This window comes from Chenopodium quinoa, unplaced genomic scaffold, assembly GCF_001683475.1.
Source record: "Chenopodium quinoa cultivar QQ74 unplaced genomic scaffold, ASM168347v1, whole genome shotgun sequence".
Classification (NCBI taxonomy): domain Eukaryota; kingdom Viridiplantae; phylum Streptophyta; class Magnoliopsida; order Caryophyllales; family Amaranthaceae; genus Chenopodium; species Chenopodium quinoa.
The window spans coordinates 804678-832515 of NW_018744093.1; the positions used below are offsets into that span (position 1 = coordinate 804678).

Sequence of the window (27838 nt, forward strand, 5' to 3'; positions counted from 1 at the left end):
AACCCAAACAAACCCGATAAAATTCGGATTCGAGTTCATCTTAACTCGATATGACTACTCGACCCGAATTTGGCTTGACCCAAGTTTGATTTGTATCCGACCATGTTTGAACTCAACTTTAACCTGAATCTAATTAAGCTCAACATGATTTGATTTAATTTGTTAGATTAAAATGACCCATTATTACCCGACCCAAACATCCCGAGCCGTCGTGGGTTAACTCAAACTCTATCTAGTTACCTAATTTGACACCTTTAGGCACATTAGAGTATTAGTAGAAGTAGCAATTCGAGTATTCCTTTCCTTCCCCAATTTTTCCATTCAAAGTATAGTTGTCATCGTTGAAGCTTCGGCTATTGCAACAATGGAGGAAGAACCAACCTCAACACCCAATACATCTGCTCCAGAAATCAACCCAACCTCTCTCTTCCCCATAAATTCCGACACCACCGTCGTCACCACCGCCACCACTTCCCAATGGCTAAGCAGTTCTAGCTTCACCACCGACCTCTCCGTCATCAACGACACCGTCGCCGCTCTTCAAACTTCTAAAAACACCGACGACACCGACGACGAAGATTTAGCTAAACGAGCATCACCAATATTAACGAAGCCGTCTTCAACCTCGTATGAGCTTCTGGAATCTTCTGAATCCGACAGAAATGGTAGAGATTATTCGGAGAATAAGAGGGAGAAGAAGAAGAAATCCAACAAGTCGAAGAAGAAGCAAAAGAGAGAGACTAAAGGAGGAGGTGCTGAATTTGAGCCGTTTGCATATGGTGGTAGAAAGTCTGGTGTTCGTGCTTGGGAGAATTCTGATACAAAACCCTCTAAGGATTATTATATTGATATTCGTGGCGATCGCGATAATTTGGCCTTTGGTTGCTTGTATAGGTAATTCTTTATCCTTCGCATTTTTATGCTTGATTTGTATTGATATTTGGTTGAATTTTGGGTTACATTAAGGTAAACTTCTTTATATGATTTTGGTGCAATTTGTTTATTTGTATATTGGAGATGGATTGAATGGAAAAATTGGGGAAGGCAAGGGATAGTCGAATTTGGTTTGATAGCTAGGAAGGAAAGAAACTAACATAAAATCGATTGTAATCGTTGTATTGGTGATTCTATAGTCCTAATGATGAAAAACTCATAAATCGATGGCAAAATAATGCAGCACATTGATTACAAGAGTATAAGATTCAGCTCTTAGTATAAGATACTAAAGAACTCTATAACTAAAGTATCTTAGACTCTAAGTTCAACTTGGAATTCAAACTAAATTCCACTGCAGCTGTAATTGCCAACTTGCTTCCAGTTTTGTGACTAAGAATTGAAGCTAGCTCCTTGTTGAAGCAAACATGTATCAACCGTCTTCATTTTTGCCCTTAAAAGTAATGTGTTTTAGGAATTGTGTTGTAACACTTGATTTATGCCAACCTTTTTAAAATAGAAAAATTAGAAATAATAATCCCAACTTTCATGAATTTTGCTAGAATAATCCCGACTTTGGATTATTGTGAAATAATCCAAACTTTAGGGGTTCTTCTTTTTCTTCAATCCCTAACCGGTCAACAAAAGTCAATGACCTATTATATCAGGTCACTTGACACATGTTTGATTGGTCCAAATTTTTTTTAAAAAAAGTAATGAAAAACAAAAAAAAAAATAAAAAAAATCAAAAATCAAAAATCACAAACACCAGCCAGCCTCCCCTTCCCTAATGGCCACCAGCCCGCTGCTTGGCCAGATCGCCGCCGTCCGTGTCGGCCGACCACCCCTTTCCAACCGCTGACGTCACCACTTTCCTCCTCTGCCATTCCCCCATTCAACCACGAAGAAATCTCATCCCCCCGCTCGTAAAAACCCCAAACCGCCCTTTCCCCCATCTCGAAACCCTAGCGGCTAGGGTTTTCGATGGTGGGGGAAGGGTTTTTGGGAGTTTGGAAGAGTTTTAAAGGGAGTTTTGAGTGGTGGTGGCTGGAGAAGGAGTTTCGAGTGGTGGTTGCCGACGGAAAAGGAGGGGAGGAAGGTGGGTCGCATCACCGACGTTGGGGGAGGGGGGAAACCAGTGTTAGGGGAGGGGGGAATCCGGCGCGGGAGGAGGGGGAGTAGCAGCATCCGCCGGCGGCAAGGTTTTGGGTGGCCGGATTCGGGGTTTGGTTGGTGGTTTTTTTTTTAATATTTTTTTTACCAATTAACTCGTGATACGTGTCACATTAAAAAAAACAAAAAAAAATTAACCCATTCAACCGGTTATCGGTATTTGGGATTGAAGAAAAAGAAGAACCCCCAAAAATCGGATTATTCCAGAATAATCTAAACTTGGGATTATTGTAGCAAAATTCATGAAAGTTGGGATTATTATTTCTAATTTTTCCTTTTAAAATTATGATCATGTGGTAATGTAAAAAATCATCCCATTCAGACCTTGCATGCATGTAAGTTAACACAACTTCTTTTATACTTAAGACTTTCATTGCCTATTCTTAGCAGCAATTACAAAGGGAGGGTTGGGGGTAGCTGAAAGGGGAATGTTGTGGGAGGGAGTTAGAAACGTTTTGATTTGCTTTCTCTTTCTGAAAATTTTAGAGACAACAGAACCCGAATGTATTTGTGGTGGGTTCAAGTTATAGGATTTGCTATAAACATTGCCATTTGGTTATATTTCATCTTTGATAATAGATCGGAATTAGGAGCTTCAATGGAAATACGAGATTCTAAAGTTATGGCTTATAATTACCAGCCTAATTTTAATCAGTAACTCGACCAACTTGTGGTCACAATCTCATCACTTTGGTTTGGTGTGGGCAATTTTTTGTGTTTTATGGTAGCTCAATTTCTTATCTAGAGCAACTAGGAACCAAACTATTCAATGAATAATTATGTAACAAGCAAAGTCTCTAGGATATGGTTTGCAACTTTGCTAAACTACTTACAACTTAGCTTTTAGGAAAATAAGAAAGGGATTGACAGGAATTGTAGTTGGTTTAGGGAGGGGTGGGGGAGAGGGGAGCCTTGTAAAGGTTGGAAGTTTCTGATACATTAACAACTAGGGTTTTTCTGATATTCAACTTTTTCCATTGGGAAATTATGGTGACATATACTATTATAATTGGATATCTTAACTATAAGAGAGAACGAGGACATAACTTGTAAAGGGTATTTTAGTGATTTTATGCTGAATTCTTTATTTTAAGGGTTTGGAAGTTTGGGGCAGTGTGATTACTATTTTCAGATAGAGGAAATATATTGTCTCAAGTATCAAACTTGTGCTTGTGTCATCTGCTTACCATCTAATTTGTGTGTATTGTTTTGCTTGCTACAGGATGGATATTGGGCAATATAAGCTTCATGATACTACAAAAACTTCAATGATTGATTTCAAACGGCATTCTCGACCGAGTGATTGGGGTTTTCTTACTAGAGGGGAGCTTGATGCTGATGGATTAGATTCGAAACTGAAATCTAGTGGCCGTTATTGGTCTGCTAAGCATTCGGTCTTTGAACAACATAGGAATTTTAAGCGCATTCGAATTGTTGCTCCTGCGAAGCATGTTTATGTGACATGTGATGATTTTATTCCTTTTTTGGATGAAGATGATGATGATAGCTTACATTCCAGTGCTTCTGTGATTGTTGAGTCATGGGAAGATGAGGTGTTGCGGAAAACAAGAGAATTCAATAAAATGACTAGGGAGCACCCCCATAATGTAAAAGTATGGCTGGATTTTGCTGAATTCCAAGACAAAATAGCAAGTAAGCAACCACAAAAAGGAGCACGTTTACAGACATTTGAGAAGAAAATCAGTATATTAGAGAAGGCAGTTGAGTTGAACCCAGAAGATGAAGACTTGTTGCTTTGCCTTCTTAAAGCTTATCAGAAAAGAGATAGTGCCGATGTTTTTATTGGTCGATGGGAGAAGGTTCTGATGCAACATTCTGGAAGCTGCAAGTTGTGGAGAGAGTTTTTACGGGCTGTTCAGGGAGACTTCTCCACTTTTAAAGTATCTGAGATTCGGAAGATGTATGCTTATGCAATCCAAGCTCTTTATGCTACATCCAGGAACAGGAAGAAGCATAGGCAGGTTCTTACGTCCACTTTATGCTTGTGTTTTCCATTTGCATGTTTGCATCTGTGGGTGTAGCATCAGCTCTAATTTTCTTGTTTATTTGCTCTTGTGAACTGGCAAATGTTATTTGTTCTCTTCATGCTATATAATGTTTTTCTTTGGTTTGCCTTTCTCTGAATCTATGATGATCAATCAATTCATCAATTGTACCTCAAATACCAGCAATGAGATCTATGTTGGGTGTTAATAGATTTTTACTATCAACAAATGGTTATGGAGTATAAGTGTTTTAATATTTTTTGGGGAGGGGGGGGGGTGGAGGTAAAAAGAATTTCCCTACCGGTTTGGAACCTCTCGGTTAAAAGCTACACTTTAAGAGTGAGGGGGAAGGGTAAGGGGATCTACACCCTCAAAGTGTCCCTAGTGGAGATTGAACCCCGACCTTAAGGTTGGAAGGTCATTTCCTTACCACTAAGCCATCGCTTGTTGGTAGGTTTTTTGTCCTGTTGAGCTCCGTATTCGTAATGATTAAATTGTGAATTGTATGCCTACATTTTTTTTAGGGGACACTGCTGCAAAATATTTACACGTTTTTACAGTTTTATATTACCGTGATGCGATCAAATGGAGTAATATGTTTTGGATTATATTCTAAATGTCATACTTCCTCCATTAAATGTTAATTGCAATAAAGGAATATTTTATATCTCACAAATAATACCCCTTTGTTGCAATTAATATTTAACGGAGGAAGTACTAAAAAATCAGAAAATAGGTGAATGCCATCTATCACAAAAGCAGGTCCAACACGCCACACACACACACACACAAAAAAAAAAGGAATTGCATTAGTGCCTTAGTGGTTCTCTCTTAGCTTATGCTGTACTGTACTTTTCTTTATCTTGTCATTGCAGTTATCATTCACCTTCTACAGAAAATTCAGATGTCCACTCTCTTTAAACTATTCTTTTAGTTTTCCATTTGTCCTATGTGTGCATATATTACATAGTAAACTTATGAGCGCCTTGTCTTAGGGCCCTTGAGGGAGGAGTAAGGAGTAGGGTTTAAACCCAGGTTCCACCCTTGGAAGCACCACAATATATTGTTGTCTCTGTGGCCTGTTCATTATATTAAATATGGGCGCTGACTTTTAAGGCTTATTGTTAATGTTTACTAGTGCATTAAATATCTTTTTTATTTTGTTTCTTATGGAGATGAAGGCTCTGATTGCTGTCATAAATGCACCTCTATGTGATATCTGTCTCTATTTGATTTATTTTCTGAATTTCATGGGCATTAGAAGGCTCGCTGTCTTGCTTAAATGCTTTATTTGTACATGGTAAGTGCAGGTTTGTTCAATTGCGGATCTGTCTTCTTCAGAGACTGTGGATACTGACCTTGAATTGGGCATTGTCGATATTTTTCTTAGTCTGTGCCGGTTTGAGTGGCAAGCAGGTTATCATGAGTTGGCCACTGCTTTATTGCAGGCTGAAATAGAATATAGTTTGTTTTATCCTCCTTTACAGCTCACAGAGCAGAGTAAAAAAAGATTGTTTGAGCACTTCTGGACTAGTAATGGTGCAAGAGTTGGAGAAGATGGTGCCCTTGGTTGGTGCACCTGGCTGGAGAATGAAGAGGAAACCAGACAGAAGCTCTTGCGAGAAACGTCTGCTAAGGAAGATAAGCAAGCTGGTTGGAGTGGGTGGTTTGTCCCACCATCCAAAGCTAAGGAGAATTCACCTAATTTAGAAGATGTCAATACTGATATGGCTGTGGAGGAGGTGGAAGAACCAAAGGATGACATGGATGCAAATCAAGAAGAGGACGATACTTCTTTGCTGAGGATGTTGGGGATTGATGTCGATACTGAAGCCAACAGGGAGGTTCATGACATAAAAACGTGGGTCAGGTGGTCACAAGAGGAATTATCAAGAGACCATGATCAATGGATGCCAATTCGTTTAAACTCTGGTACTAAGCTTTTCTATTGCGAAATTTCTATTTGTGCTTTCCACTTGTGGAGGGTGGAAATCTTAGCCCTTCTTTTTTCTTTCCTTTTTTTTTTTTTAAATTCTTGTTTTTTGGGTTTTCACTACACTGCCCTCTTTTTTAGCTCACTGTGTTTTTTCTCGTTGTTTCATCTACTTTCATTTTATCAATTTTCTTTCTTTGTTCCATTTTGGCGGATTGTTTTTTATGATGATTCAGGTTAGCCGACCCCAAATCATTTTGGGACTGAGGCTTTGTTGTTGTTGTTGCTGCTTTCCACTTGTGCATAATTCCTCTGTTGCCTTTTCTTTTCCCTTGTCTTAAGTAAAGAAATAAGGCTACCAGATTTATCATGCTGGTGGTTGGCATTGCTGCTGCTGTGGAATCTTGTGGCGATGCATTTGTATTTTAGTCTGGTCTTATGTTTTCTGCCAGGTCCAATTAAGTGAGAGAAAATTTATTAATCTGCATAGCCTTTTCTTGAGATGTCTTTAATTTATGAAATGGTTGAAAAAGTGTAAGAAAATCACTGTTTAGAGTGGTTGTCTACATTTTAGAGATTTTGAAGAAGGCATGACCTTGGAACATGCATTCACTTGACCTCGGGTAGACATGGATTGACCCTTATAACTCCACTCCCATTCACTCTTGTATTTTATGGATCAATTGAACTCAATATGAGCTTGGGAATATGGTACTTTATTTTGTCTACTTGAGCTATCTTGCCCGGATAAGTCAGGAAAAGTGAAACTAATTTAAGAACATATATAACCATTTATATAACAAGAGACTTAAGTTTTACAATATGAACTCAACTTCTTTAGAATATATCATAAGTTATTAATAACTTAAGTTTTTAGGTGAACAGTGTAATTTATTACCTTCAAAACTTTTTTTTTTTTTTTTTTCAATAATATCGATTTTCAAACGAATATGAAGTTATTGTAGCTTGTGTAAATTGTCAACAACATTCCTTTGTTTTCAGAACGTGAACATGGACTCCAAAGACTAAGAGCATTAATTAAAATTTAAATAAGTTGAGTAACTTTCATTGAATTTGAGCTTGGAATTGAATGGAGGGAGTATATTCTTATTGTTATTAAATTCGCTATCATTATTGCTATTATTATTGTTATTATCAAAAGTCTCAAACCTTTTTCCATCTACTGCATTAAAAGTCTCATCTTATTTTCTTAGTACTACATATCCCGATTCTCAGATATGTAATTAAAAAAAAAAATATGATTGTTTTCTGTGCTGTTCTACATGAATTAACAATTTGCTGCACGTTTACACTCAATTCACATAGTGATTTTTTATTATTTTTTTTTTCTTACCAACAATGCAGGGGATTCTAATTGCAAGGAGGTGATCGAGGAAGAGCAGGAACAACTTTCTAGAGTCATATTGTTTGAGGATGTTAGCGATTATCTTTTCTCATTAACTTCTCCCGATGCTCAGTTATCTCTTGTTTTGCAGTTCATTGATTTCGTTGGTGGGGAGATATCTCATTGGTTAGTATTAGTGGGCAGCTCATTCTTTATATAATCATGTCTTGTTTTTTGTTGATTTTTTTTTTCATGTAGTTATTCATCGTTATTTGAAATAGGATTGGCTTTTGAATCCAATAGTTTACAATTTGTTCATTCTCTTTCCAAGTCTGCCTTTGTTTTTTGTCGAGTATTTGGGTTTTTTTTTTTTTTTTTTTTTTTTTTTTTTTTTTTTTTTTTTTATGATCAAAAGTAAGATGGATACAATTTTAAAAAGTCCTTGTAAGACTGGTAAGTTGGATATGTAGCTTAGTACAAGACTATGAAGTGCATAAACGTTCCAGGCCTTGTGTTTTGATGTCTTTAACAGAAGGTCGGCATGTGAAACATTTTTGCATCATCTTGAAATGTAAGTGAGTTCCATGTGCATGAAATGTAGCAGGGAACCGAAGGAGAATGTGATTCGGACTAACCCCTTGAAACATTCTCTCTTTCCTTTCACCCTATTTCAGTGTCATCTCTCTCTTGCAGTTCACCTCTTTTCTCTATCTCTCAGCCAGAACACCACTGTATCATGAATTTATGTGATTTCATATCATCACCAGATTCTCCACTTATAAATCTCTGCTCTCTCTCTCACTTTCTGTCTCTCTCTATGAAGGGATATGTAAGCTACTTCTATTTCCATTTCTTTCCTTAACAATTGTCCATGTATCTGTTGTCCTTTTGGTTGGGACTCCTGTGAAAAACTAACTGCCTGAAAATTGAGTGTTGGATGATAGCTAATTTTTATAATTATATCTGTAATAAAATTTTGAATATGTCAGAGATTTTAAGGATTTAAAAGCAAGATGATATTTGAGATACGATTTGCAAGGTTTACGCTATGCAAGGAATATTTGTGGAATTTGTAAGGCGCATAGCCGCACAATGCCATAATAGAGTGACAATAGAAAGCAGGAGTCATGGATTAAAATTTGCTGTAGTTATTGGATGTTGGTAAATTGTACCTGGAGTCATAGGGAGTGGCCAAGTTATGCAACATGTATTTGTGTGTGTACAATGAGCTAGCACTCAAATTGAGATACAAATATGGGTATGGCAGACCCTTAAATTATCATAGGGAAGGCTAGGGAGGGAAGGCAACTATCTTGAAAGGTTAATTTCGTTCCTATTATCTGTCTTTCTGTTCCTGGCATAATCTGAAATTTCATCAACTCATTACTCACTTTCTCTCTCTGTCTCTCTCAAATCATCAAGAAATGCACATACTTACATGAACTTAGAGAGTGGGGTCCTATTGTAATTGTGCCTGCTTTTGTTTAGCTGTATAATTTTCCTCTTTAAAAATTTTATCAAATTTGAGGATTGGTACAATATTAAGGACAGTTTAATTGAATAAACAATTTGGTTTTGGATGAACACAGAAAAAGTAAGAGAAAGTGTGGAGATGGAGACATATAAGGCTGGATGTGATTGAGAGAGGAAAGGAAAAATTTATTGTAATATATCCCAAGTAGGTGTAAGAAATATCAAGGGACCAATGGAGTAATCATAATAATTTTGAAGAGCATTATTATGTAATTGTATTATTGGCAAGTATACAGATCTTTGTTTGTAAGAATTTGTAAACTTGGATCTCATTTATCATGCTCTTGGACACAGTTTTCTGTTTTTTCTTAGATCTATGTTCTTTTTCCTTCATTGAGCAGGTTTGCAAAATTTTCTATACTTTCTGGCTCTCCTTATGAGTGGCTTCTGCAAATACTACCTATGATACTCCTCATGTCCCAAATAAGTCTCAAATGCCGTTTGCACATGTTTTTCAGTTTTTAGGAAGATAATATAGTGGATTTTAATTGATTAATAGTGAATAAAAAAACACGGTATTGGGCTTGGTTAGTTATAAAGTGAACGAATAGAGAAGATAGTAGGCTTTGGTTGATTAAAGGTGAATTAAGTCTCATCTGTCTTATGCACATGTTTTAAGAAGATAATATAGTGGGGGTTAATTGATTAAAAGTGAATTAAAAACTAAGGTAGTGGGTTTGGTTGATTATAAAGTGAATGAAAGAAAGAAGATAGTGGTCTTTGGTTCAATAAAAGTGAATAAAATAATAGATAAAGAAGAAATGATAGCTATATAGGATCAAGATTTTGGGTCAAATGAGATTTTGTTTAGGGATGCAGGGAGCAATACACTAATACTAATAGGTAGGTCAGTACATGAGGATTTTTCTTTCATCATTCTCTACTTTTCACATCATGACTTCATGAATGACTCACTTTGAGATGTGAACATGAGTATTATGGGGCATTAGATCAATAGATGTCTGCATTAATAGACAGATTTAGGTGTTGGTTTGGTTAACCTTAAAAAATGTAGGAAATGAAAATTCATGGGAATTTGCAAATGGGGGAGTTGTTTGGTTAACAACAAAAAGTGAAAACGGGGGAATTGGAAATTCATGGGAATTATGACTTCCCACAAAACATGGGAATTCACTTACCTACCTCCCCCTTGTTCACTCAAAATTCCCATGAATTACAAATTCCTTTATGAGAGCCAAACAACTTAAGGTCGTTTCCTAGGAATTGTATGAAGGAAATAAATTCCCATGAAATACAAATTACCATAGGAATTTAATCCCTATGTTAAACAAACGAGCCCTTAGTTTATTAAGGCCCAAATTCGAAGAATCACATTGGAGTCAAAGTTAAATGTAGTCACCCAATTAATTCTTTTCATACATTAATTTTAAAATGAAGCATGGGGCGGTTATTGCCTTAGTTAATGTGAATTACTACATAAATTTCTGTATTGGTGATACATGAAATGTTTGTGCAATATGGTATTCCTATGTCCTTGTTTCTCACTTACTGCCTAAATCTTGCAGGTTTTGTACAAATTCTTCATATTGGAATGAGAAAATACTGAGTCTAGAAACACTGCCAAGCTCTATTCTACAATATCTAGGAAGGGTAAATGGTACTAAAATATTGGAAAGTGATCCAAGTGCTCTCAATATGGAATCTCTGTTGAATCGTTCAGAGGCTGTTGAAAGGGCAGAGATCATGAGGTTTTTGCGCAATGCTGCTCTATTATGCTTAAAAGTTTTCCCTCGAAATTACAAGATAGAAGAGGCTATTCTTATCGCTGAAGAGCAAACTGCTGTTGCAATCAATTCATCGCAGTGTTCAACTATGCCTTCTCGGGCTTTGGCAAAGCACCTTCTAAAAAGTGATCGACAGGTATATCTGTTTATTTATAACTTCATGTTATTATCATATCCCAGGTTTCACATTGTGGAGAAAATTACATGTTGAAAACCATTGTTAGAATCTTTAACTTTTTCAACATAAGCTACTAAAATGAAAAGTGAAGGACCATTTATGTTTATTCATTAATAATCGTTAACTGTGTAGATTTGTATCTATTTGTTAGGATGTATTATTATGTGGAGTTTATGCTCGGAGGGAGGCTGCTTACGGAAATATTGATCATGCAAGGAGGGTATTTGATATGGCGTTGTCATCTATCAGTGGGCTGCCCTTGGTATGCTAGTACTTTTACTTTTTCTTGTGTTTGTTTCCTGGTAGAAAAGAATTATGTGTATGCCTTTACTGCTCGTGGACTTGTGTTAGACTATTGGACCTATTGCTCTCAAGAAAAGATCATGCCTATAACCTTTGAACTGCCGTGCAATGAGTTAGATGGGAAAAGGAGCTGGGGGGGGGGGGGGTGGTGGTAAGGGCGGGAGGGGGTTGAGGAGATCCAAAGGCTGTCTCAGTGATTCTATTTATTAATTAGAAAAGAGGCTAGTTCTGCTGGAATCGTACTAATATATGCAATATCATGTGTTGTGAAATGGTTGGGATGAAAATTGGGAAATTATACATCATCTTGTGGTTTTCGACATTTTGTTAACTTCATATTTTTTACCATTATTAGTTGTAAAAACATGGTTCTTTTGAAGAAATTCCAAAGTATTTGTGAAATTGGTTCTTTTGAAGAAATTCCAAAGTATTTGTGAAATATTTAAATATTCATGTAAGATTTCTTTTGTAGAGGCACAATTCTAAGTAGTGGTTGATTGAGAGTGAATGAAAAAAGTGGGGAGCATCATAATACTTGATGTTGAATTTTGTTATTTTACATGACTTGTAGTGGTGGACGAAGGGAGTTACTACTCCATTCTTAGATTATTTTTATCACTTATTACGACACATAGCTATAGGTGATAAGCTCTTTGATTATCATTTGTTATATTATTGAAAAAGTGCATGCAAAGGAGGTGAAGTGGTATTTTTTCATTGAAAAAGTAGATTTGATAGGAGATTATATAATAGTTTTAATGTGAGAGTGTGGAGCCCTAATGCCTTGGTTGTGGAAAGAGAGTTATGAAAATAATAGTTGGGTCTTTCCCAAGATAGAAGTGTAAAAGTTGATTTGGGACATATGAGAAAGGAAAGTGTAAAAACTACTTTGGGATAAAGGGAGTATTTTTTTCTGCAATATTTGTCTTTTATAATTATTATTTCTTGTAATAATTTCCCCACTTCCCTAGTTTTTTGTGAATTGTTGTTAGACGTATTCTTTTGTGTGCTCGTTTCAGTACCTATATCCATATATGTGAGTGCTATAGCTGCTAGCAACTCTTCTTCTTGGAAGTTGGAACTAGAGCATGCCTTTTCGTATCCTGAAATTTGAAATAGTTATCTTACCGGTTGGGTTGTGCTAGTGTTAAACTAAGTGTCTTCAAAAATAAGTAAACCTGAACTTAAGCAGTATCACTCTACCGTCAATTTTGTTTGAGCAGGAAACTCAGTCAATTGATGCTCCCTTGCTTTACCTATGGTACTCAGAGATGGAACTTGCTGATGAATTTGGTGGTGAATCAGAGTCTACACAACGTGCTCTGCACATATTATCATGCTTAGGAAGTGGTGTGGCTTATGCTTCATATAAAAGTCGACCGTCAAGCACACAATTACTCAGGGCACACCAGGGTTACAAAGAACGCCTAAATACTATAAGGGCATCGTGGGCAAAGCATGTTATAGATGAGGGTTCTATTGCTCTCATCTGTTCAGCTGCATTATTTAAAGAGCTGACTGCTGGTTGGGCAGCAGGAGTTGCAGTCATCTCTGATGCTCTTTCCATGGTGCTTCCTGGTACAGATTCTTCATTTACTCTCTGTTGCTCTTAGGTGGTTGATATTTCTTTGATTAACATCTAGAGTCTTTAACCTTATTCTTTTATGTGCTTGTCAATAAACAATTCTAGGTTAGGTTGATATCAGGAATCTTCTCTTGAAGAGTTATTAACTATGAAAAACAAAATGCCTTATTTCATTTTTTTTTTTTTTTCCTTTTCTGTTTTTAAAATTTTTTATTCATTTTATCATGCTTCTATATTGTAGTTCAATTATGGCGGGGGAAATTAATATGAAAATAATGGAAAATTTTAATGCTATCAATTTATCCTTTGATTATAGTTCATGTTCATGGAACGATAGGACCAATACCTTTTCCTTGCACCTCAAGCATACTTGGCAAATTTCTACTCTTATTGTTGGAATGATCACCTGTAGTAAATAGTAAACAAGAAGTGTGGCATCCTGGGTGTTAAAAAGGAAGTTATGCATGGTGATTGGTGAGTGACTGCAATTTAAGTTAGAGAAAATGCCTGTTGCATGACATGTGTATTGTCAGGAATGTATTCATCCCACCTTTTCCCCTCCCAAAGAAACTTATTTTCCTTAGTGCTCTCTGAGTGTATATGGAGAAATCTAGCGTATTTTTACCGGCCTGAAGTCCTATGTTGAAAATAACAATATTTTGTGTGTAATTTACTTTTGCTCATGGAACTTTATCTGCAATATACTCTCTAAGTCCTTGACTAGTTTGCTCACTTATCATGTCACATAGTTTTAGGAGATTAATTGGTGTTTATTCATCAATTGTTCTGATAATAAATAAGATATGATGGGTGAGTATAGATTTTTGTGAAATATGCGAGGGTGTGGGACCCTAACTTTATGTAGTGGAAAGGAAAAAGGTAATTAATAAATAGCGGGCCATTGCCATTTATAAAAATGGGCAAACTAATCTGTGACTGATAAAGAAAATTGAGCAAACTATTTTTGAGATGGAGGGAGTATATTCTATCGTTGGTCTTGAATTATCTGCAGCTGCAATCTATGCAAAAGCTTTCATCCTACCTGGAACCTAACTGGTTTCAGATGTAATTTTGTGATATAGATGCGAGGTTATTATCGATGTTTGTGTAAGGAATCTATACAATTTGTGGATAAAGATGATCCTAGTTAGAATTTTCAAATTGAGTATCATGAGACATGCTTCACCTCTCAGTCTTGTGTAAACTATTCACAATTACAGGTTGTCTTTCTTTATTTAGCATTCCAGTTGGGCCATTGCATGAAGTAGAGAGGTGATATAGGCTGCCTCCTAAAATTTTGCACTCAATTTGCTATGAACAAATCATGCAAGAAAGCTCAATAACATGTCTCTTGTCTCTATCTGACACCATTGAGAACCAAAGGGCCTTTAATTAATGGCATCTTGGATACTTTCTATCCTTATGATCAGGAAGTCATCCTGCGACTTTAGCAGTTGCCTACTGATGAGATTAGTGTTGGTGTTTTATTGTTGATGCATGTGCAATTTTGACTTGTATTTTTTTAAATAATTAAGTTATTGAGCTCCTTTTATTCACAATGACGTTATGAGTCCTGCATGGCCCATTGGATGTACTGGTTTGCTATGTATGATTATATGGTAGATGGTTGATGCATGGCCAATTGGATGATTTTATGTTAGAATTTGACTTTATGAATTTGACTAATTTGACTACTTTGTATCGCATGCCCATTGGTTGCATTGTTTTGCTATATATGAATTGTTTTCATCTATTGTCTCCATAATTTTGCTGCAGAAAGAAAGAGACAAAGCAACAAACTTGAATTGTTGCTCAATTTTCAAATGAGAATGCTTCTAAAGCATCATCGACAAGCAACTTCGTCAAAAGTATTGCAGTCTGTGTCAGTAGGATTGCAAGTCTATCCCTTTAACCCAGAACTTTTATGTTGCCTAATGCATCTTGGTCATCTCTACACTGTGCCCAATAAGCTTCGACGGATCTTTGATGACCTCTTCCAAAAGTAAGTTATTTTTTGGTGAGAGTTTAGTTTACTTTCCGAGTCCATGCATATTGTGTGTAATACCCTATAAATCAATTTGATACTCTTTATTATTCTCTCCATCTCTCAGTTTTTTTTTTCTTTTTTTTGGCATCGGTTGGCAGAATGTAAGATATTAATAAAAGTTGCACTCATAAACATGTAAGAGAGGGTAGGAATGTAAAGAGAGCAAAAGAACTGATGTGATCAAGAAAGACGTATATATAAACGTATGGAAAAATTATAAATTCTTGTGGGGTCTTGTTAGATTCGTCTCAATAAGAATTTTCGGGATACCAACTTTGTTAATTTTACAAATACATAAAAAATTAATGGTCAAAGTTTTTCATTGACATACGTGAAAAGGTAAAGTGTTTAAAACTTTTAGCAATAGAGGCAGTGTTTTTGCTATGAACACTCCCACTGGTTTGCTAATTTTATATAACTTGAATGAATTGGACTAAGAATTTTAATATGAAATGTTTTCTATCAGCTTAGTTTAAGAGTGGGGTCAATACCAGAAAAGGCAATTTTTAGGATTAATTGTTATTTATTCACCCTCATTGGGGATGGAAGAGTTATCATGGCCGTAGAGTAATCCCATACTTTTTCCAAATTTGTCATCCTTCATCACTTTTAGAATGGCCAGCATTTTGTCATCCTTTTCTCAATTCCAACCTTGGGCAGTATTTTAAGACAAAATAGAGGCAATACTGCTCAATCAGTTGGAGAAAATCAGATCAGTAGTAACCCCAATTCAGAGGTTGAAAAATCTATTGAGAAATGAACTACTCCCTCGTCCCTATTTCGCTGGCACACTTTCCTTATAGGGCTGTCCCTATTTATTTGACACAGTTCTACTTTTTTTTCCTTAAAAGAAATGCTCCCGCTAATTTTATATTTTATCTCACTTGTCATGGGTCCCACTTTTTTTTATCCCTACTTTTATTGAAACAATTAAAAGTTCAACTCCCTACTCCCATCAACAAAAATAATGGTCCTAACACCCTACTAAACTACAATAAAAATTACCCCACTACCAACTTTTACATAATAAAAACACTAATGTCAATAAAAATGCCTAAAACTCTGTGCCAGTCAAAATGTGTCAACTAAATAGGGACGAAGGGAGTACTATACTTTGTTATCTCCAGTCCTGTTAGTTTGCTACAACAGTTCTCTACTGCTCATCTCTGTTATGCATCTTTTTACTCCTTGTTTATTTCCTGAAGCTGATAATCTCCTAAGTTTGTCCATATCCCCATCAATAATTTAGGAGATTTCAAGATTGTCTGTATGTTTAAGATTTCTGCTTCTCTTGAATTAGCAAGCTTAATTTGGTATTCCTTTCCAAGGTATCACTTTTTTTTTTTTTTACTTTTACCATATAAGTAGAAGAACGGGAGTAGTGATTAAAATAGTGGAGGCATTCCATAGATACCAACCATGATTAATATGTGTATAGAACTTAAAGATGAAATGTAAGTAGTATAGAGCTGATGAACGAGGCTATTCACTACAGTAGAGTTAAATGAAGCATAGGCATGTTGAAACGAGAGAAGAATAAAAGTTAATGGAGGCCAATGTTGCTACTGCTATTATTGTCCTTGCTGTTAGTGCAGCTGTTGCTACGGAGAAAAGTCTGAAGGTACAATTCAAGATGCTTATCATATATGAGAGTAGACAGAGAGCAATGAGGAAGAGTCTAGTGAAGATATGGAAGTTAGGCGATGAAAATTTTCTAGATCTATTGTGACTATTGTAAAGATTTTCTGACTATATTATATTAACAATCTTCTACCCGCAAGGTTTTGTTGTTCCACCTTGTTAGTTAAATCATCTCATTTGAAATCAGCAAGTTCTGATCACTATCTATGGGTGCTTTTGATCTTTTTTTTTGAGTGCCTTGCAATTATTGACACTCACTACTGTTTTGTTAAAATTTCGGGGACATTTTTTAAAATTTGAGAACTATTTTGAATGCTGAAAAAGGCAGTACTTGAAAATTCCCATATAACCAGAGTCGATTTCTTTAAAAGAGAAAAAATTAGTTTAGTATGTTATTATATAGATCTGTATTTTTATCAAGTTAGTAACTTCGATTTTTTTTTTTTTTTTTTTTTTTTTTTTTTTTTTTTTTTTGAGGCTTAAACACCAATTGCTTTGGTTATTTTTCAGATATCTGGATGTATTCATTTTTGTATGTTGAATGGTCCAACACATGCAGATGGAAACCCTCCTGGATGGTGAATTTTACATAAAAAGAACAATAATCTGGGTCTAAAATATGCATTTGATTCTTAGAAAGAATATTACTCTAATATTGAACTTGGCTCCGTCATTACATTTTTATAAAATGAGAGATTGAAGGCTTTTGGTTGCAAGTGAATGCTGTGGTGACCAGTGGTAACTGGTGTATGTAAGAAAGATAGGTCGGTGCTGGCTTTTGGATGGAGAGAGATCTTCTGCTTTAAAATTAAACTGCATGCGTTATTGCTTATATCTCTCCTGCACTTTACCATTGATCTTGTGCTTCAATATTGATTTTTTTTTTTTCATTTTTTTCTTCTCCAACTATGTCATTACATGCATGCTTTGCTAGCAACTCAATTGTGTTTTTTTTTTTCTTCTAGGGGCGCGTGCTTATTTATGTGAATTTTGTTATGTTCACAGAAAACCATCAGTTATCCTCTGGCTGTTTTCTCTGTCATATGAACTGAATAGAGGGGCTCCTCGGCACAGAATCCATGGATTGTTTGAAAGGGCATTGGAAAATGATAGACTACGTTCATCTGTTGTACTTTGGCGCTGCTACATCTCATATGAGATCTATATCAGTAACTTTCCTGCTGCAAGAAGAGTTTTCTTTCGAGCTATCCATGCATGTCCATGGTAAGAATTTTTTTTAAGATTTTGCACAGTTTTCTGTCAGTACATAATCACCTGATTTATTTATTTATTTTAAATTGGTGTTTCTCACATGGGAAGTAAATGTTCATGGTGCTAAAATGCTGCCTCTCCAATACATTTATAGGATATATATATGCTGCTGATGAACTGCTTTTGTGATCCTTGGTCTTTATCTTTGGATTGTTGGCTATACATTAAAACACATATGCTGTGAAAAATAGTTTATATAGAAATAAGGAAATGAAAAATCTTTGCCTTCTGGGTTACTTAAACTGCTGTATAACATTGTAGTACGATTTTAATTTTTTACTTGTGTGCTTAAGCTAGTAATTTTTGCATTTGCTCAACTTACAATCAGTGATCCCAAATGAACTTATGAACAAATGACTTCCTGCTGTGAGTTCAGACTATGAAAATTTAGTGAGTGCCCCCTTCCCCAGGCTTACTCTTCAGTCTGCCCCAGTCGCCTGCTTTCTATTCAAGGAAAGTGGATGATTGGGATACAATGGAAATGATCTTAGGGTACCTAACAAACTGAAATAATGTAAGAAGTTTAAGTAACTTGATGATTAGGGCTATGTTTTCTTTAACCTATTTCGGAATTCGGATACTTATTAGTATCAGTCCACCAGATTTTGTAATTTGTTTTTGCTTATTAACAGTTATTTGGAACTTCATTTAGAAAATGCTATAATATTTGAAAGATATATGTGCTAACAAAAATCTAACAAGTCCCCACTTGATTATGTTTTTTCTTTTACTTAGCTTACATGTAGTGTCAAATTTTAATCAAAATAAGAGATAAGATTTAAAAAGACCAGATTTTCCAACCAAGTCATGTCAGACATCCTGATAACTCAGTCTAAAAGATTATAACACCTTAATCTTGGCTAAAAGATAGCCTAAGAGGTAACCGTGGACCTGGTTACAGCTTGGATGTTCTACAGCAAATTATGATTTTCAACTTGATATATACTGCGAACAAACTTCTCTAAATCTCCATCTATAATTTTGGATTTGAGAAAGATTTTTCTGATGAACTAAAAAACAGAAGAGAAACGAAGGCTATACAGCTAGAGACCTGGAATTGAATCAAATGGTGGAGACTAAAGAGAAAATTACCTCTACAAAAAGGTTCAAATAGCAGCAATATACATTCCTTAACCCCAAAATTTAGCAGGCTCATGACACTGCTACCTCCTGAAGTAAATATATGTTGAATTCTAAAATGATTAATACATTTATCAAATCACAAGAACTATATAACCAAATAATAAAGCTAATCTGCAAACACTCCCGAAGACTAAAAAAGATAAATTTGCTTCTAATGTGAATTTTTGTTATAGATTAGGGACTTGCATTTATATATATACCTGCATTAATAGTTCACCATAAGAAAAATTTGAGCTGAAGAAAATGTTTATACCATTCAGCAGAAAAGCTGAAAACTCTGCATTTTGCCAAAATCAGATCTTATCGGCCAAACCAATGCCCTGAAACGTTAGCCAAAATGATACCAAATGCAGTACATGCCCCCAGGTCAAGTACTTATGCATTGAGTTCTGGAAGACCTTTTTTTCCTTTCCAACACAATAAACTGAGAGAACTTGATGTTTACTTGCCCATATTTTGTAAAAAACCCATATATTCTTGAGCATTTTCTAACCTTTTCCAATATTCTCAACTACAAGGTCTGTAAAAAGCTTATTCCTTGGGAAACCCATGAAGAGGAACTAAGAGGAAGTTGTCTATGATGTAAAGTTCCCTGCAACACAACCAAAGCCATTTTAAGTGGAGGTGTCAATTCAACCCTAGTTCCTGGCAACACTATAATACTGCCACTAGATAAAATAAAGAAAATATAGGAGGTGGATGAAGGTATTCATGTAGTGATTGTCAAGAAGGAAAGAATGAGGGAATTATTCCCATCTTGCAGATATTAATTACCTACCACTGCACCAGGATAGTGTACTACCCAAGATGAGGGTGATATCCCCCCTTTCCCTCCCTCCTTTATTCAATTGTTAATATATTCACTTACACCACCACCTAAAATCATCATCATTCTCTTTATTTTTTCTTCATTACCCTGTTAATATGTTACCTGTAATCGAAACGTGCCCTTAGGCGATCGAGATTTTCAAAGTCCTAAAGGTGTTAGATCAGGAGAATAGGAGAAATGAGAAGCTTCAAATATCAGATCTGGAAACCCCACGTAGCAGTTCCCTTTAGTTGCAACAGCTTGTCAAAAAACTCTCTTAGTCAAACTGTTGCAGCTAAAATTGAATAAAGAAAGTACGGACTACATAGTATTAAATATCTCAGGTTTAAGAGCTTTAACATTTTAAAATTGGCTTGTGATTACAGAGCCGACGTATTAGTTTTCAAGAAACTATAAGATATCAGTCAGCAATTTTCTACTTGTAGGTGCTGCTTGTTTTTTACTGTCTACTTGTCTGAAAATTTGCTTGTTCTTCAATTTAAATGTTCACACATCAGCTGGTGCTTTGCTCTTGGTATATAAATTCTCTCCCTTGTGCTCTTTTAGGTCGAAGATGCTTTGGCTTGATGGCTTCCAGAAACTACATAACATTGTTTCTGCGAAAGAGCTATTGGATCTCCAAGAGGTGATGCGAGATAAGGAGCTCAATCTACGAACAGACATTTATGAGATTCTTTTACAAGATGAATTTAATCATTCAGGAATGAACTAACTAGCAGTATTTATCATTGTGTTGTACAGATTATAAGAGAGTATGAAATGTTAATATATGGAATATTTGGAGAGCTTCTCGGGTGTGTACCTGTTCCTTCCACTTCTTCGCGCGCATCTAATTTCTGTTAAAGTTTTGGATTAATGATTTATATATATACATATAACTAGATTTAAATTATTTTTTTTCAACAAAATTAAGTTTCTTTTTCTTGTAAATTCTTTTTAAAAATCATACATGATTGGGGGATTTTTCCCCAACCAATCATCATCTGACACGTGGACCATTCAGGCCATGCCAAGTGTCTTCCACATGGACCAGTTGGAACCTGCCACGTGTCAAGTGTTGATCAATCCACCTAGGACCAATTGTGCCACGCCACGTGGCCTCCCCTATGCCAAATGGGCAAAACAGCCACCTAGGCCCAGTCTCCGAAAGAAGCCCAATCGGCCCTAGGTTTGACCTAAACCTAGGGCTGGCACGCATCCCAAAACTATAAATACTCTAATTAATCCTCATTAAGGGGGATTCAGCAATTAATTACTCTCACCTAGAGAAGCCAAAACACCTTAATCACTCCTCACCTTGAGGAACTAGATTTCCCATCCTTTTACTTTCCGCACTATTTACTTCTCAAATACGTTCTAACTTGATCGTCGGAGGCGGAGCTCCCACCAACCGGAGTTTCCGTTGTTTTGCAGGCGCAAGGATCCCAGTCTCGGAATTGTAACTCTCCCGCAGGACATCAGAAAACCCCGAAACATTTTGGCGCCGTCTGTGGGGAGAGTACTTTCGAGATGGAATCACAGTCTGTACCGATCCTAAGTGACAAGCGTCCCACGGACGACCCCCTGGTTCAGGCGGACCAGGATACTGACAATGAGGTTGAAGTTGAGACTCACACGGCCGCCGACGGGACCTTAAGAGCTCGACAAACTCGTTCCTCCGAAAGGAAGGAGCGACAGGATTGCCTGGCTGGATCTAGTAAACCAGCATGTCAGCCACTTGATCATCAACAAGCGGCCGAGGGATCTGCCCCCATCACTAGAAGTGAACTCATGACCTTCATGAATAGCTTCAAAGGGGAGATCCAGGATCTCATCAATAAGAAGACGCCTGCTCCATCCAAGGAGCAATCGGCTAGAAGACCCTCCCAGTCGGGGAGGAAGAAGCTTCTGAAAGATCGGGAGGCGACTCCTTATCCTAAGTCTAGGAACTGGGAGCCACCTGTGATTGATCTAACTAAGTACCGCTTCCCTTCTCCGGGAAAAGAAAGCCCATCCGTCATGATCAAGCGGTTGGGTCAAAGAAAATGTACTCTGATGCTCGATTGTTGCTAGAGCAGAAGAAGAGTGACTGACTGTCAGAGTCGGCCTCTACTTCCGAATTTCAAGACAGTTTGCACAATACCTCCATGAGGTATTCACAATCAAACTATGAGAGCCAGACAGACGGTACCTCCCACTAGTCTGGCTCCCTGAAAAACCAGGCGGCTCCGTATGTGCCACCCCATCCATACGTACCGCAACACCAATATTTCATGCAGCCTACCCCCTTTGGAGGACAGGCGGCAAGAAACGTCCAGCCTTTGGACTGGCAACTTAGAACACACGTGCTTTCTAACTGTTAGACCTGACTTAGCGATTAATTGCACTTCCTGATCACTCCTCCCCGAGAGGAACCAGATCACCCTTTACTTTCCGCACCTTTTTACTCCACATACAAGTACTAACTTGATCGTCGGAGGCGGAGCTCCCACCACCCGGAGTCTCCGTTGTTTTGCAGGTACAGGCGCGAGAATACCAGTCCCGGAATTGTAACTCTCCCGCAGGACATCAAAAAACCCTGAAACAGACTCTATGTCAGAAAAATGATGTGTTAGTCCTGATAGACTTGCAAGTGGGGTCAAACCCATTAGTTGTGAAAGTTTATTCGAATTCTTCAAGCGATTGCTAATTTTTCGATTACGAAATTTGGCAGTTGGACGTCAAAACCGCCTTCTTGAAATTTTATTGATGGAGGATGTGTGTATCACACGACCTAAGGGTTTTGTGAATCCAGGAAAATCCTAAAAAGGTTTGTGCACTTCAGAAATTCATTTATGGATTGAAGTAAGCATCAAGGAGTTGGAACATTCGTTTCGATGAGGCAATCTAACAGTATGTTTCCTTGAAGAGAAAAAGAATCTTGTGTATACAAGAAGTTTAGTGGGAGCAATCTGGTCTCTTAGTCTTGTATGTAGATGACATACTGTTCATATGAAATGACATATCAATGCTTGAGTAAGTCAAGTAATGTTTAAAGAGTTGTTTCTATATGAAAGATTTGTGAGATGCCGAGTACATATTGGGAATTAAGATTCATTGAGAAAGGTCTCAAAGGATATTGAACTTAATTAAGAGACTTATGTTGATAAGGTTCTTGACAGGTTCAAGATGCAAGACTCTCCGAGAGAGAATTTCACTCCCATGTCTCATGGTATTACGCTCAGTAAAACTCAATGCCTTCAAAAGCCAGAAGAGTTGAGTCGTATAGTTAATGTAACTTTTCCAAAAGGGTCCATTATATGTCATGATATGTACAAAGCTAGATGTTACAAATGTCTTGAGCATGTGTAGCAGGTTTCAAGCAAATTCAGGATAAGCATACTGAAAGCTACTAAGAACAAATCCTTAAGTACTTGAGAAGGACTAAAGGAATGGTTCTAGTTTATGGTGGAAAAAGTGAACTAGTTGTCAAAAAGGTTATACGGACGCAAGTTTCCAAATAGACAAAGATGATTTTAGATTTGGATCTAGATACATTTTATGTCCGAATGGAGAAACGTGAGCTTGAAGTGTTCAAAGCAGAGCACTGTTGCATACTCAATGTTAGAATATGAATATTTAGCTGCAATAGAAGCAGTTAAGGAGGAAGTTTGGATAAAGTTATTTTGTGACAAAATTACCCCTTTGTCAAATCAAAGGAGTCAGGATCACATTAAAAATCCAAACATGTTAAGATAAAGTATCACCTCGTTAAGAGATCATTGGCTAGCTGGATGTCAAGATCTGCAAAGTTTCATATAAGTGAGAATATCACTTATTTACTTACTAAACCCCATCCATAGACCAAAGTATGGGAGTCATGCTAAGGCTCTTGGATTGAAGCAAGTTATGTAATTTAAGTTGTATATGTTATGAGAAAACATATTACATAAGTAATACATCAACCTTCAGAATTATGTTTAATTAGAAATTTTCATTTCTCTTATTTAATTATGGTTTTTGAAATTAAATAAAATGTCCAAAATAATTATGAATTTATGGGCTCTTCAAGTTGATGACTTATTGAATGAAACCCCACAAGTGAACAAAATTCATATATTATTTAAGTTCCTAGTTCGAAATCATTAAATTGGACATAAATGATTTCAATAAATGGACTGGCATGTAAGATTGATTAGATAGTGCAGTTTCATGGGCTATAGGGGCATAGTGATGCTCGGTCAATCACATGGATATGCATGAATGATGCATGATATAACTATTGACCTACTTTGAAGTTCAAATATAGAGCTTCTAGATATATTAGTGGATTCCTTTGACATGAGTGGAACATTGTTTTCATTCAATGATTAATTCAACTGTGGTACATTCAAACGTCGTGTCGTAAAAGGAGACTATAAAAGGTGTTTCCCGGCTACTTCAAAAGTTGAGTGGGAGCTTTGGTTGCCACAAGATTGGATTGAGTCAACCTATTTAATTAGGGAATGTGTCATGGTCGCTTGAAGAGGGAGAATTAAGAAATTACGTGGCCGCATTCAAATACATTACTCAGTAATCATTTGGTTTTGTAATTCTAAATCAGATTTAAAGAAATGATTTGTAGATTAATATGATCTCGAAATGGGATGCAATCATATTATCAAATCGACGCATATTGACTTAAGGAATTTGAATATTGCACACTTGTCTTAGACAAGTGGGAGATTGAAGGATTTATGTCTTCATCAAGTGCAATTACTAGATATATAAATGGATCAAATTATGGAGATAATTAAGTTCGTCCATTTGGGTCGTTGTTATATTATAGCTAGAGGTACTAACGATCTTTAGGCTAGTAAAATAGGCTAAAGCCCAATTGGATGGATCCTATAAGGTCAAAAAAGGGCCTAGATTGAGCATTAGAGGAAGAGGCCCATGATGGGCCTTCTCCCTCTAGGTGGCCGATCATATGGAGCATTTTAGGTGGATTGGGCTTGCTTCCTAGTCTAGTAATAATAAGATTACAAATAGACTAGCTGCCTAGGGTTGAACATAACATTCAGTGATCATTAGATCAAACCTTAATTAGCAAACACAAGCCATCCCCTTTCATACTCTCTCTCACTCTCGTCTGCTCTCCTTGGTGTGCGCCGGTGGTGTATGCACTGTGGTGGTTTCTCGTTTTGGTGGTCGGTTGTCCGTAAAGGTGGTGATCGTAGTTTTCCTCCTTCACTCGACCAATCTTGTATTGGTGGACGGCTCATTCGAATCCCGTGGACCAAGTAGAGGAGTCACGCTTGGGGCTCTATTCATTCCCTGATTTGTTGATCGAATAGCTACGTGGAATTCACGCTTCAAATGTACAATTATGTGATTCTTGTGTGTTATGCATGTGAACGCGGGAAAATTAGGTCGTTAACTAACCTCCTAGCGATCAAACAAATTTATAAATTCTAAACTAACCCTTAAACAAGTCTAGAGGTAAGTTCGAAGTCGAACCACAAGGAACGGTAATGCTATATTATTCTCGATCTAATGCTTAAGCTACGCCGAAGTCGGTTCATGGATAGAGGACACTACAACTAACTTAAAACACATATAAAGAACAAGGTATAATAAAGTCTACTAGGGGCAAAGATCCACTTTGAACAATTAATAAGCTGATGAGAATCCATTTGATAATCAATTATGCTAAGAAATAATTAAAATGGGAATTAATTACACTCAAGAGCAATCTCTCAAATTCCTAGCCTAGATCCCTCTATGACTAGGTGCATAAAAGAAATTAACCCAAATTGCAATCAAATATATCAATTCTAATTCACAATCCCTTGTCAAACTAGAACCAACATGCAATTAAGTTTGCTATCATGGGAGATCAATCCAATCAAAAACAAACAACATGCCATCATCAATTCAATCAATTTAATCACACAATTATCATCAATTTTATCTTAAATAACTCAATTAACCATTACAAAGCTTCACTCAACACCAAGTAGAAGGAAATCTACTCAAACATGATTAACAAAGCAATTAAAGAAAGCATAAAGAGAAAAGACAGTAACAATGCTCATTAATATAAGATGGAGATCTTCAAATCATCAAATTCCTCCTTTGATTATCTAAAATCCATGAAAACCATTGTGTTTCTCACTTTCTTTCTCTAAAATTTGAGAGTTTCTCTCTGTAAAACCCTAAACTACTGAAAATTAAGAATGGAATATCTCCGTTTTACAAATGAAGCCAAGGGGTATTTATACAACCCCAAAGGCATGTGACCAGTCGTTGGAAAGATCTTGAGATGAACTTTACTCTCCATTTTGAATCACTTTAAAATATTGAGCAGAAAAAATGTTATGGTCAGTTGAAGTTGACCCTTGTGCAAAAATCATTCCAAAGTTCTTCCAAATGCTCTTTTCTTCACTCCAAGGCACTCTTCCTTGCTTCTTTCCTCGTTCTTCTTTCAACTTGGTGATAAGCTTCATCTTTTCCTCTTCATGCTTCCAACTTTATTGCCAAGCATCGAAATGCCTCAAAGTGTCGTCGTTGTGCCTGAAAGTGCACCAAAAAAACAATAACCCCGTGAAGCGTGTGACACAAAAAATGCATGAAAATAGAGTAATAAGTGGACAAAGACATTGAACTTAAACAATATCAAGGCTCAAAACCACCCTAAAATCACACTAAATAGCAAGCTATCATCATGTGATCCTGATTTAGGTGCGTATGAATGTGACTCATGAAATTCCGCTTATAGTACCTAAAATTCCTACAACATTTACTTGGAAAGATATTCAAAATATTGCGATGTGATCGTAATAATGAGAATTTAAGCCAAGACCTTGATAAACATCCAATAGTTGTGAAATCGTTTTACAGCAAACTCCGAAAGAAAACCTTGTGAAGTGTTTATGAAAGGAGCTATCAATCTATATGAGATATATTTTGATAATGGATGAAATACCCTATCTTCCAACCATTATTACAGGGATATACTTTTAAGATGAGCTACAATACTAAACAAAACTACATATGTCAAATCAAAATGTAGTATAGGCTTCATATGTGATATGGATTATAAATGTTCTTATAAAGCCTTTCTACAAAGCAAGGAATAAAAGTTGTACTAAATCGTTTAATACATGTTTGATACCTATACAGAGCACGGGGTACTACTACTGTAGGCGTCATTCGAAGCGCGCCTACGTTTACCATATGGTGAATATGCTTGGCACTCATAGGAAGTGGGAATTGACATGCGATTAGGGACACGGTTAGGGACAAAGCAAAGTAGGGAGCCGCCAACAAGTTTGTAAGGAACTTATAAACCGTTACGGATCATTATAAGGCAACCACGATAAAGGGACAACAATAGGCAACAACGATTGACCCATGAAGGTTACACCCCATTCATAATCCATGAGATTACTAACTCTATATGGTTCGAAACCACGAAAGGAGGATCAGGGATGATAGTACGAAGTGAGTCATGGAGTCACATTCGCCCGTATTGGCCTCTACTCGAATCTTATTGTGAAAAGTATTCCTGCAATCTCAAAGGCACACAAACAAAGATTTAATTTGCTCCAAAATAATATTAGGCTAACTTGGTTGAATATTAATGCAACACATAATTCTAAAATATCGTGATCACTTGATTAAACAATAAGATTAAAAAGGAACCTAAACAGGTCGTCCAAATTATCTTATTAAGCGTTATATTCAATTACATATTCCCTTTAACATGCAATATGGTGATCAACAATAAACAATAGAATAAACATAAATATTTGAAGCAATTTAACCATAATAACGTTAGTCAAATCAAAGCATAATAATAAACCTAATCATGATACTAGCAATAAGAATAATTAAGTGAATTAATTACTCACGTTCCTCGCTTCTTTAAATTGCTACATCATGAATAAATTGTTAGTAACTTCAAAGAATAATAAATCAAATTGAAATTAAATTAAATTAAAGTAGAGTTGATTTAGTCTAAACCCTCAATCAGTTCTACCTTTAACGCCTTGGTTTATGTATGGATCTTCGGGTGTTGTATGGACTCCTTGGAGTGCTTAGGGAAGGAATGGTGTAATTACGAGAAAAGGTTTAAGGCTTAGAATATGAGAGAGAGAGAGAATAGAATGTGTGTTGGTGCATAAGAGAGGAAGAGAGAATTATTTGGTGCTCCCGAACTGATGAAATCAG

General features: G+C 36.4%; 1 protein-coding gene across 1 annotated transcript; it reads left to right on the top strand.

Moving 5' to 3' along the window:
* Positions 1 to 267: 267 nt before the first annotated feature.
* LOC110692110 (protein NRDE2 homolog) lies at positions 268 to 20454 on the top strand. Its single transcript, XM_021869096.1, has 10 exons — positions 268 to 894; positions 3329 to 4088; positions 5423 to 6044; positions 7411 to 7576; positions 10450 to 10804; positions 10998 to 11108; positions 12373 to 12727; positions 14511 to 14736; positions 17428 to 17646; positions 20213 to 20454. Exons 1-10 carry the CDS (start codon positions 365 to 367, stop codon positions 20376 to 20378), a joined length of 3510 nt encoding a protein of 1169 aa, XP_021724788.1. The 5' UTR covers positions 268 to 364; the 3' UTR covers positions 20379 to 20454.
* The last annotated feature ends 7384 nt before the right edge of the window (positions 20455 to 27838 follow it).

Bases quoted from the DNA above. Each gene is read 5' to 3' on its own strand.
- LOC110692110 (XM_021869096.1), top strand. From the start codon at position 365: ATGGAGGAAGAACCAACCTCAACACCCAATACATCTGCTCCAGAAATC. The intron at 11,109-12,372 runs GTATGCTAGTAC...TTGTTTGAGCAG, and splicing joins CTATCAGTGGGCTGCCCTTG to GAAACTCAGTCAATTGATGC. The intron at 17,647-20,212 runs GTAAGAATTTTT...GTGCTCTTTTAG, and splicing joins GCTATCCATGCATGTCCATG to GTCGAAGATGCTTTGGCTTG.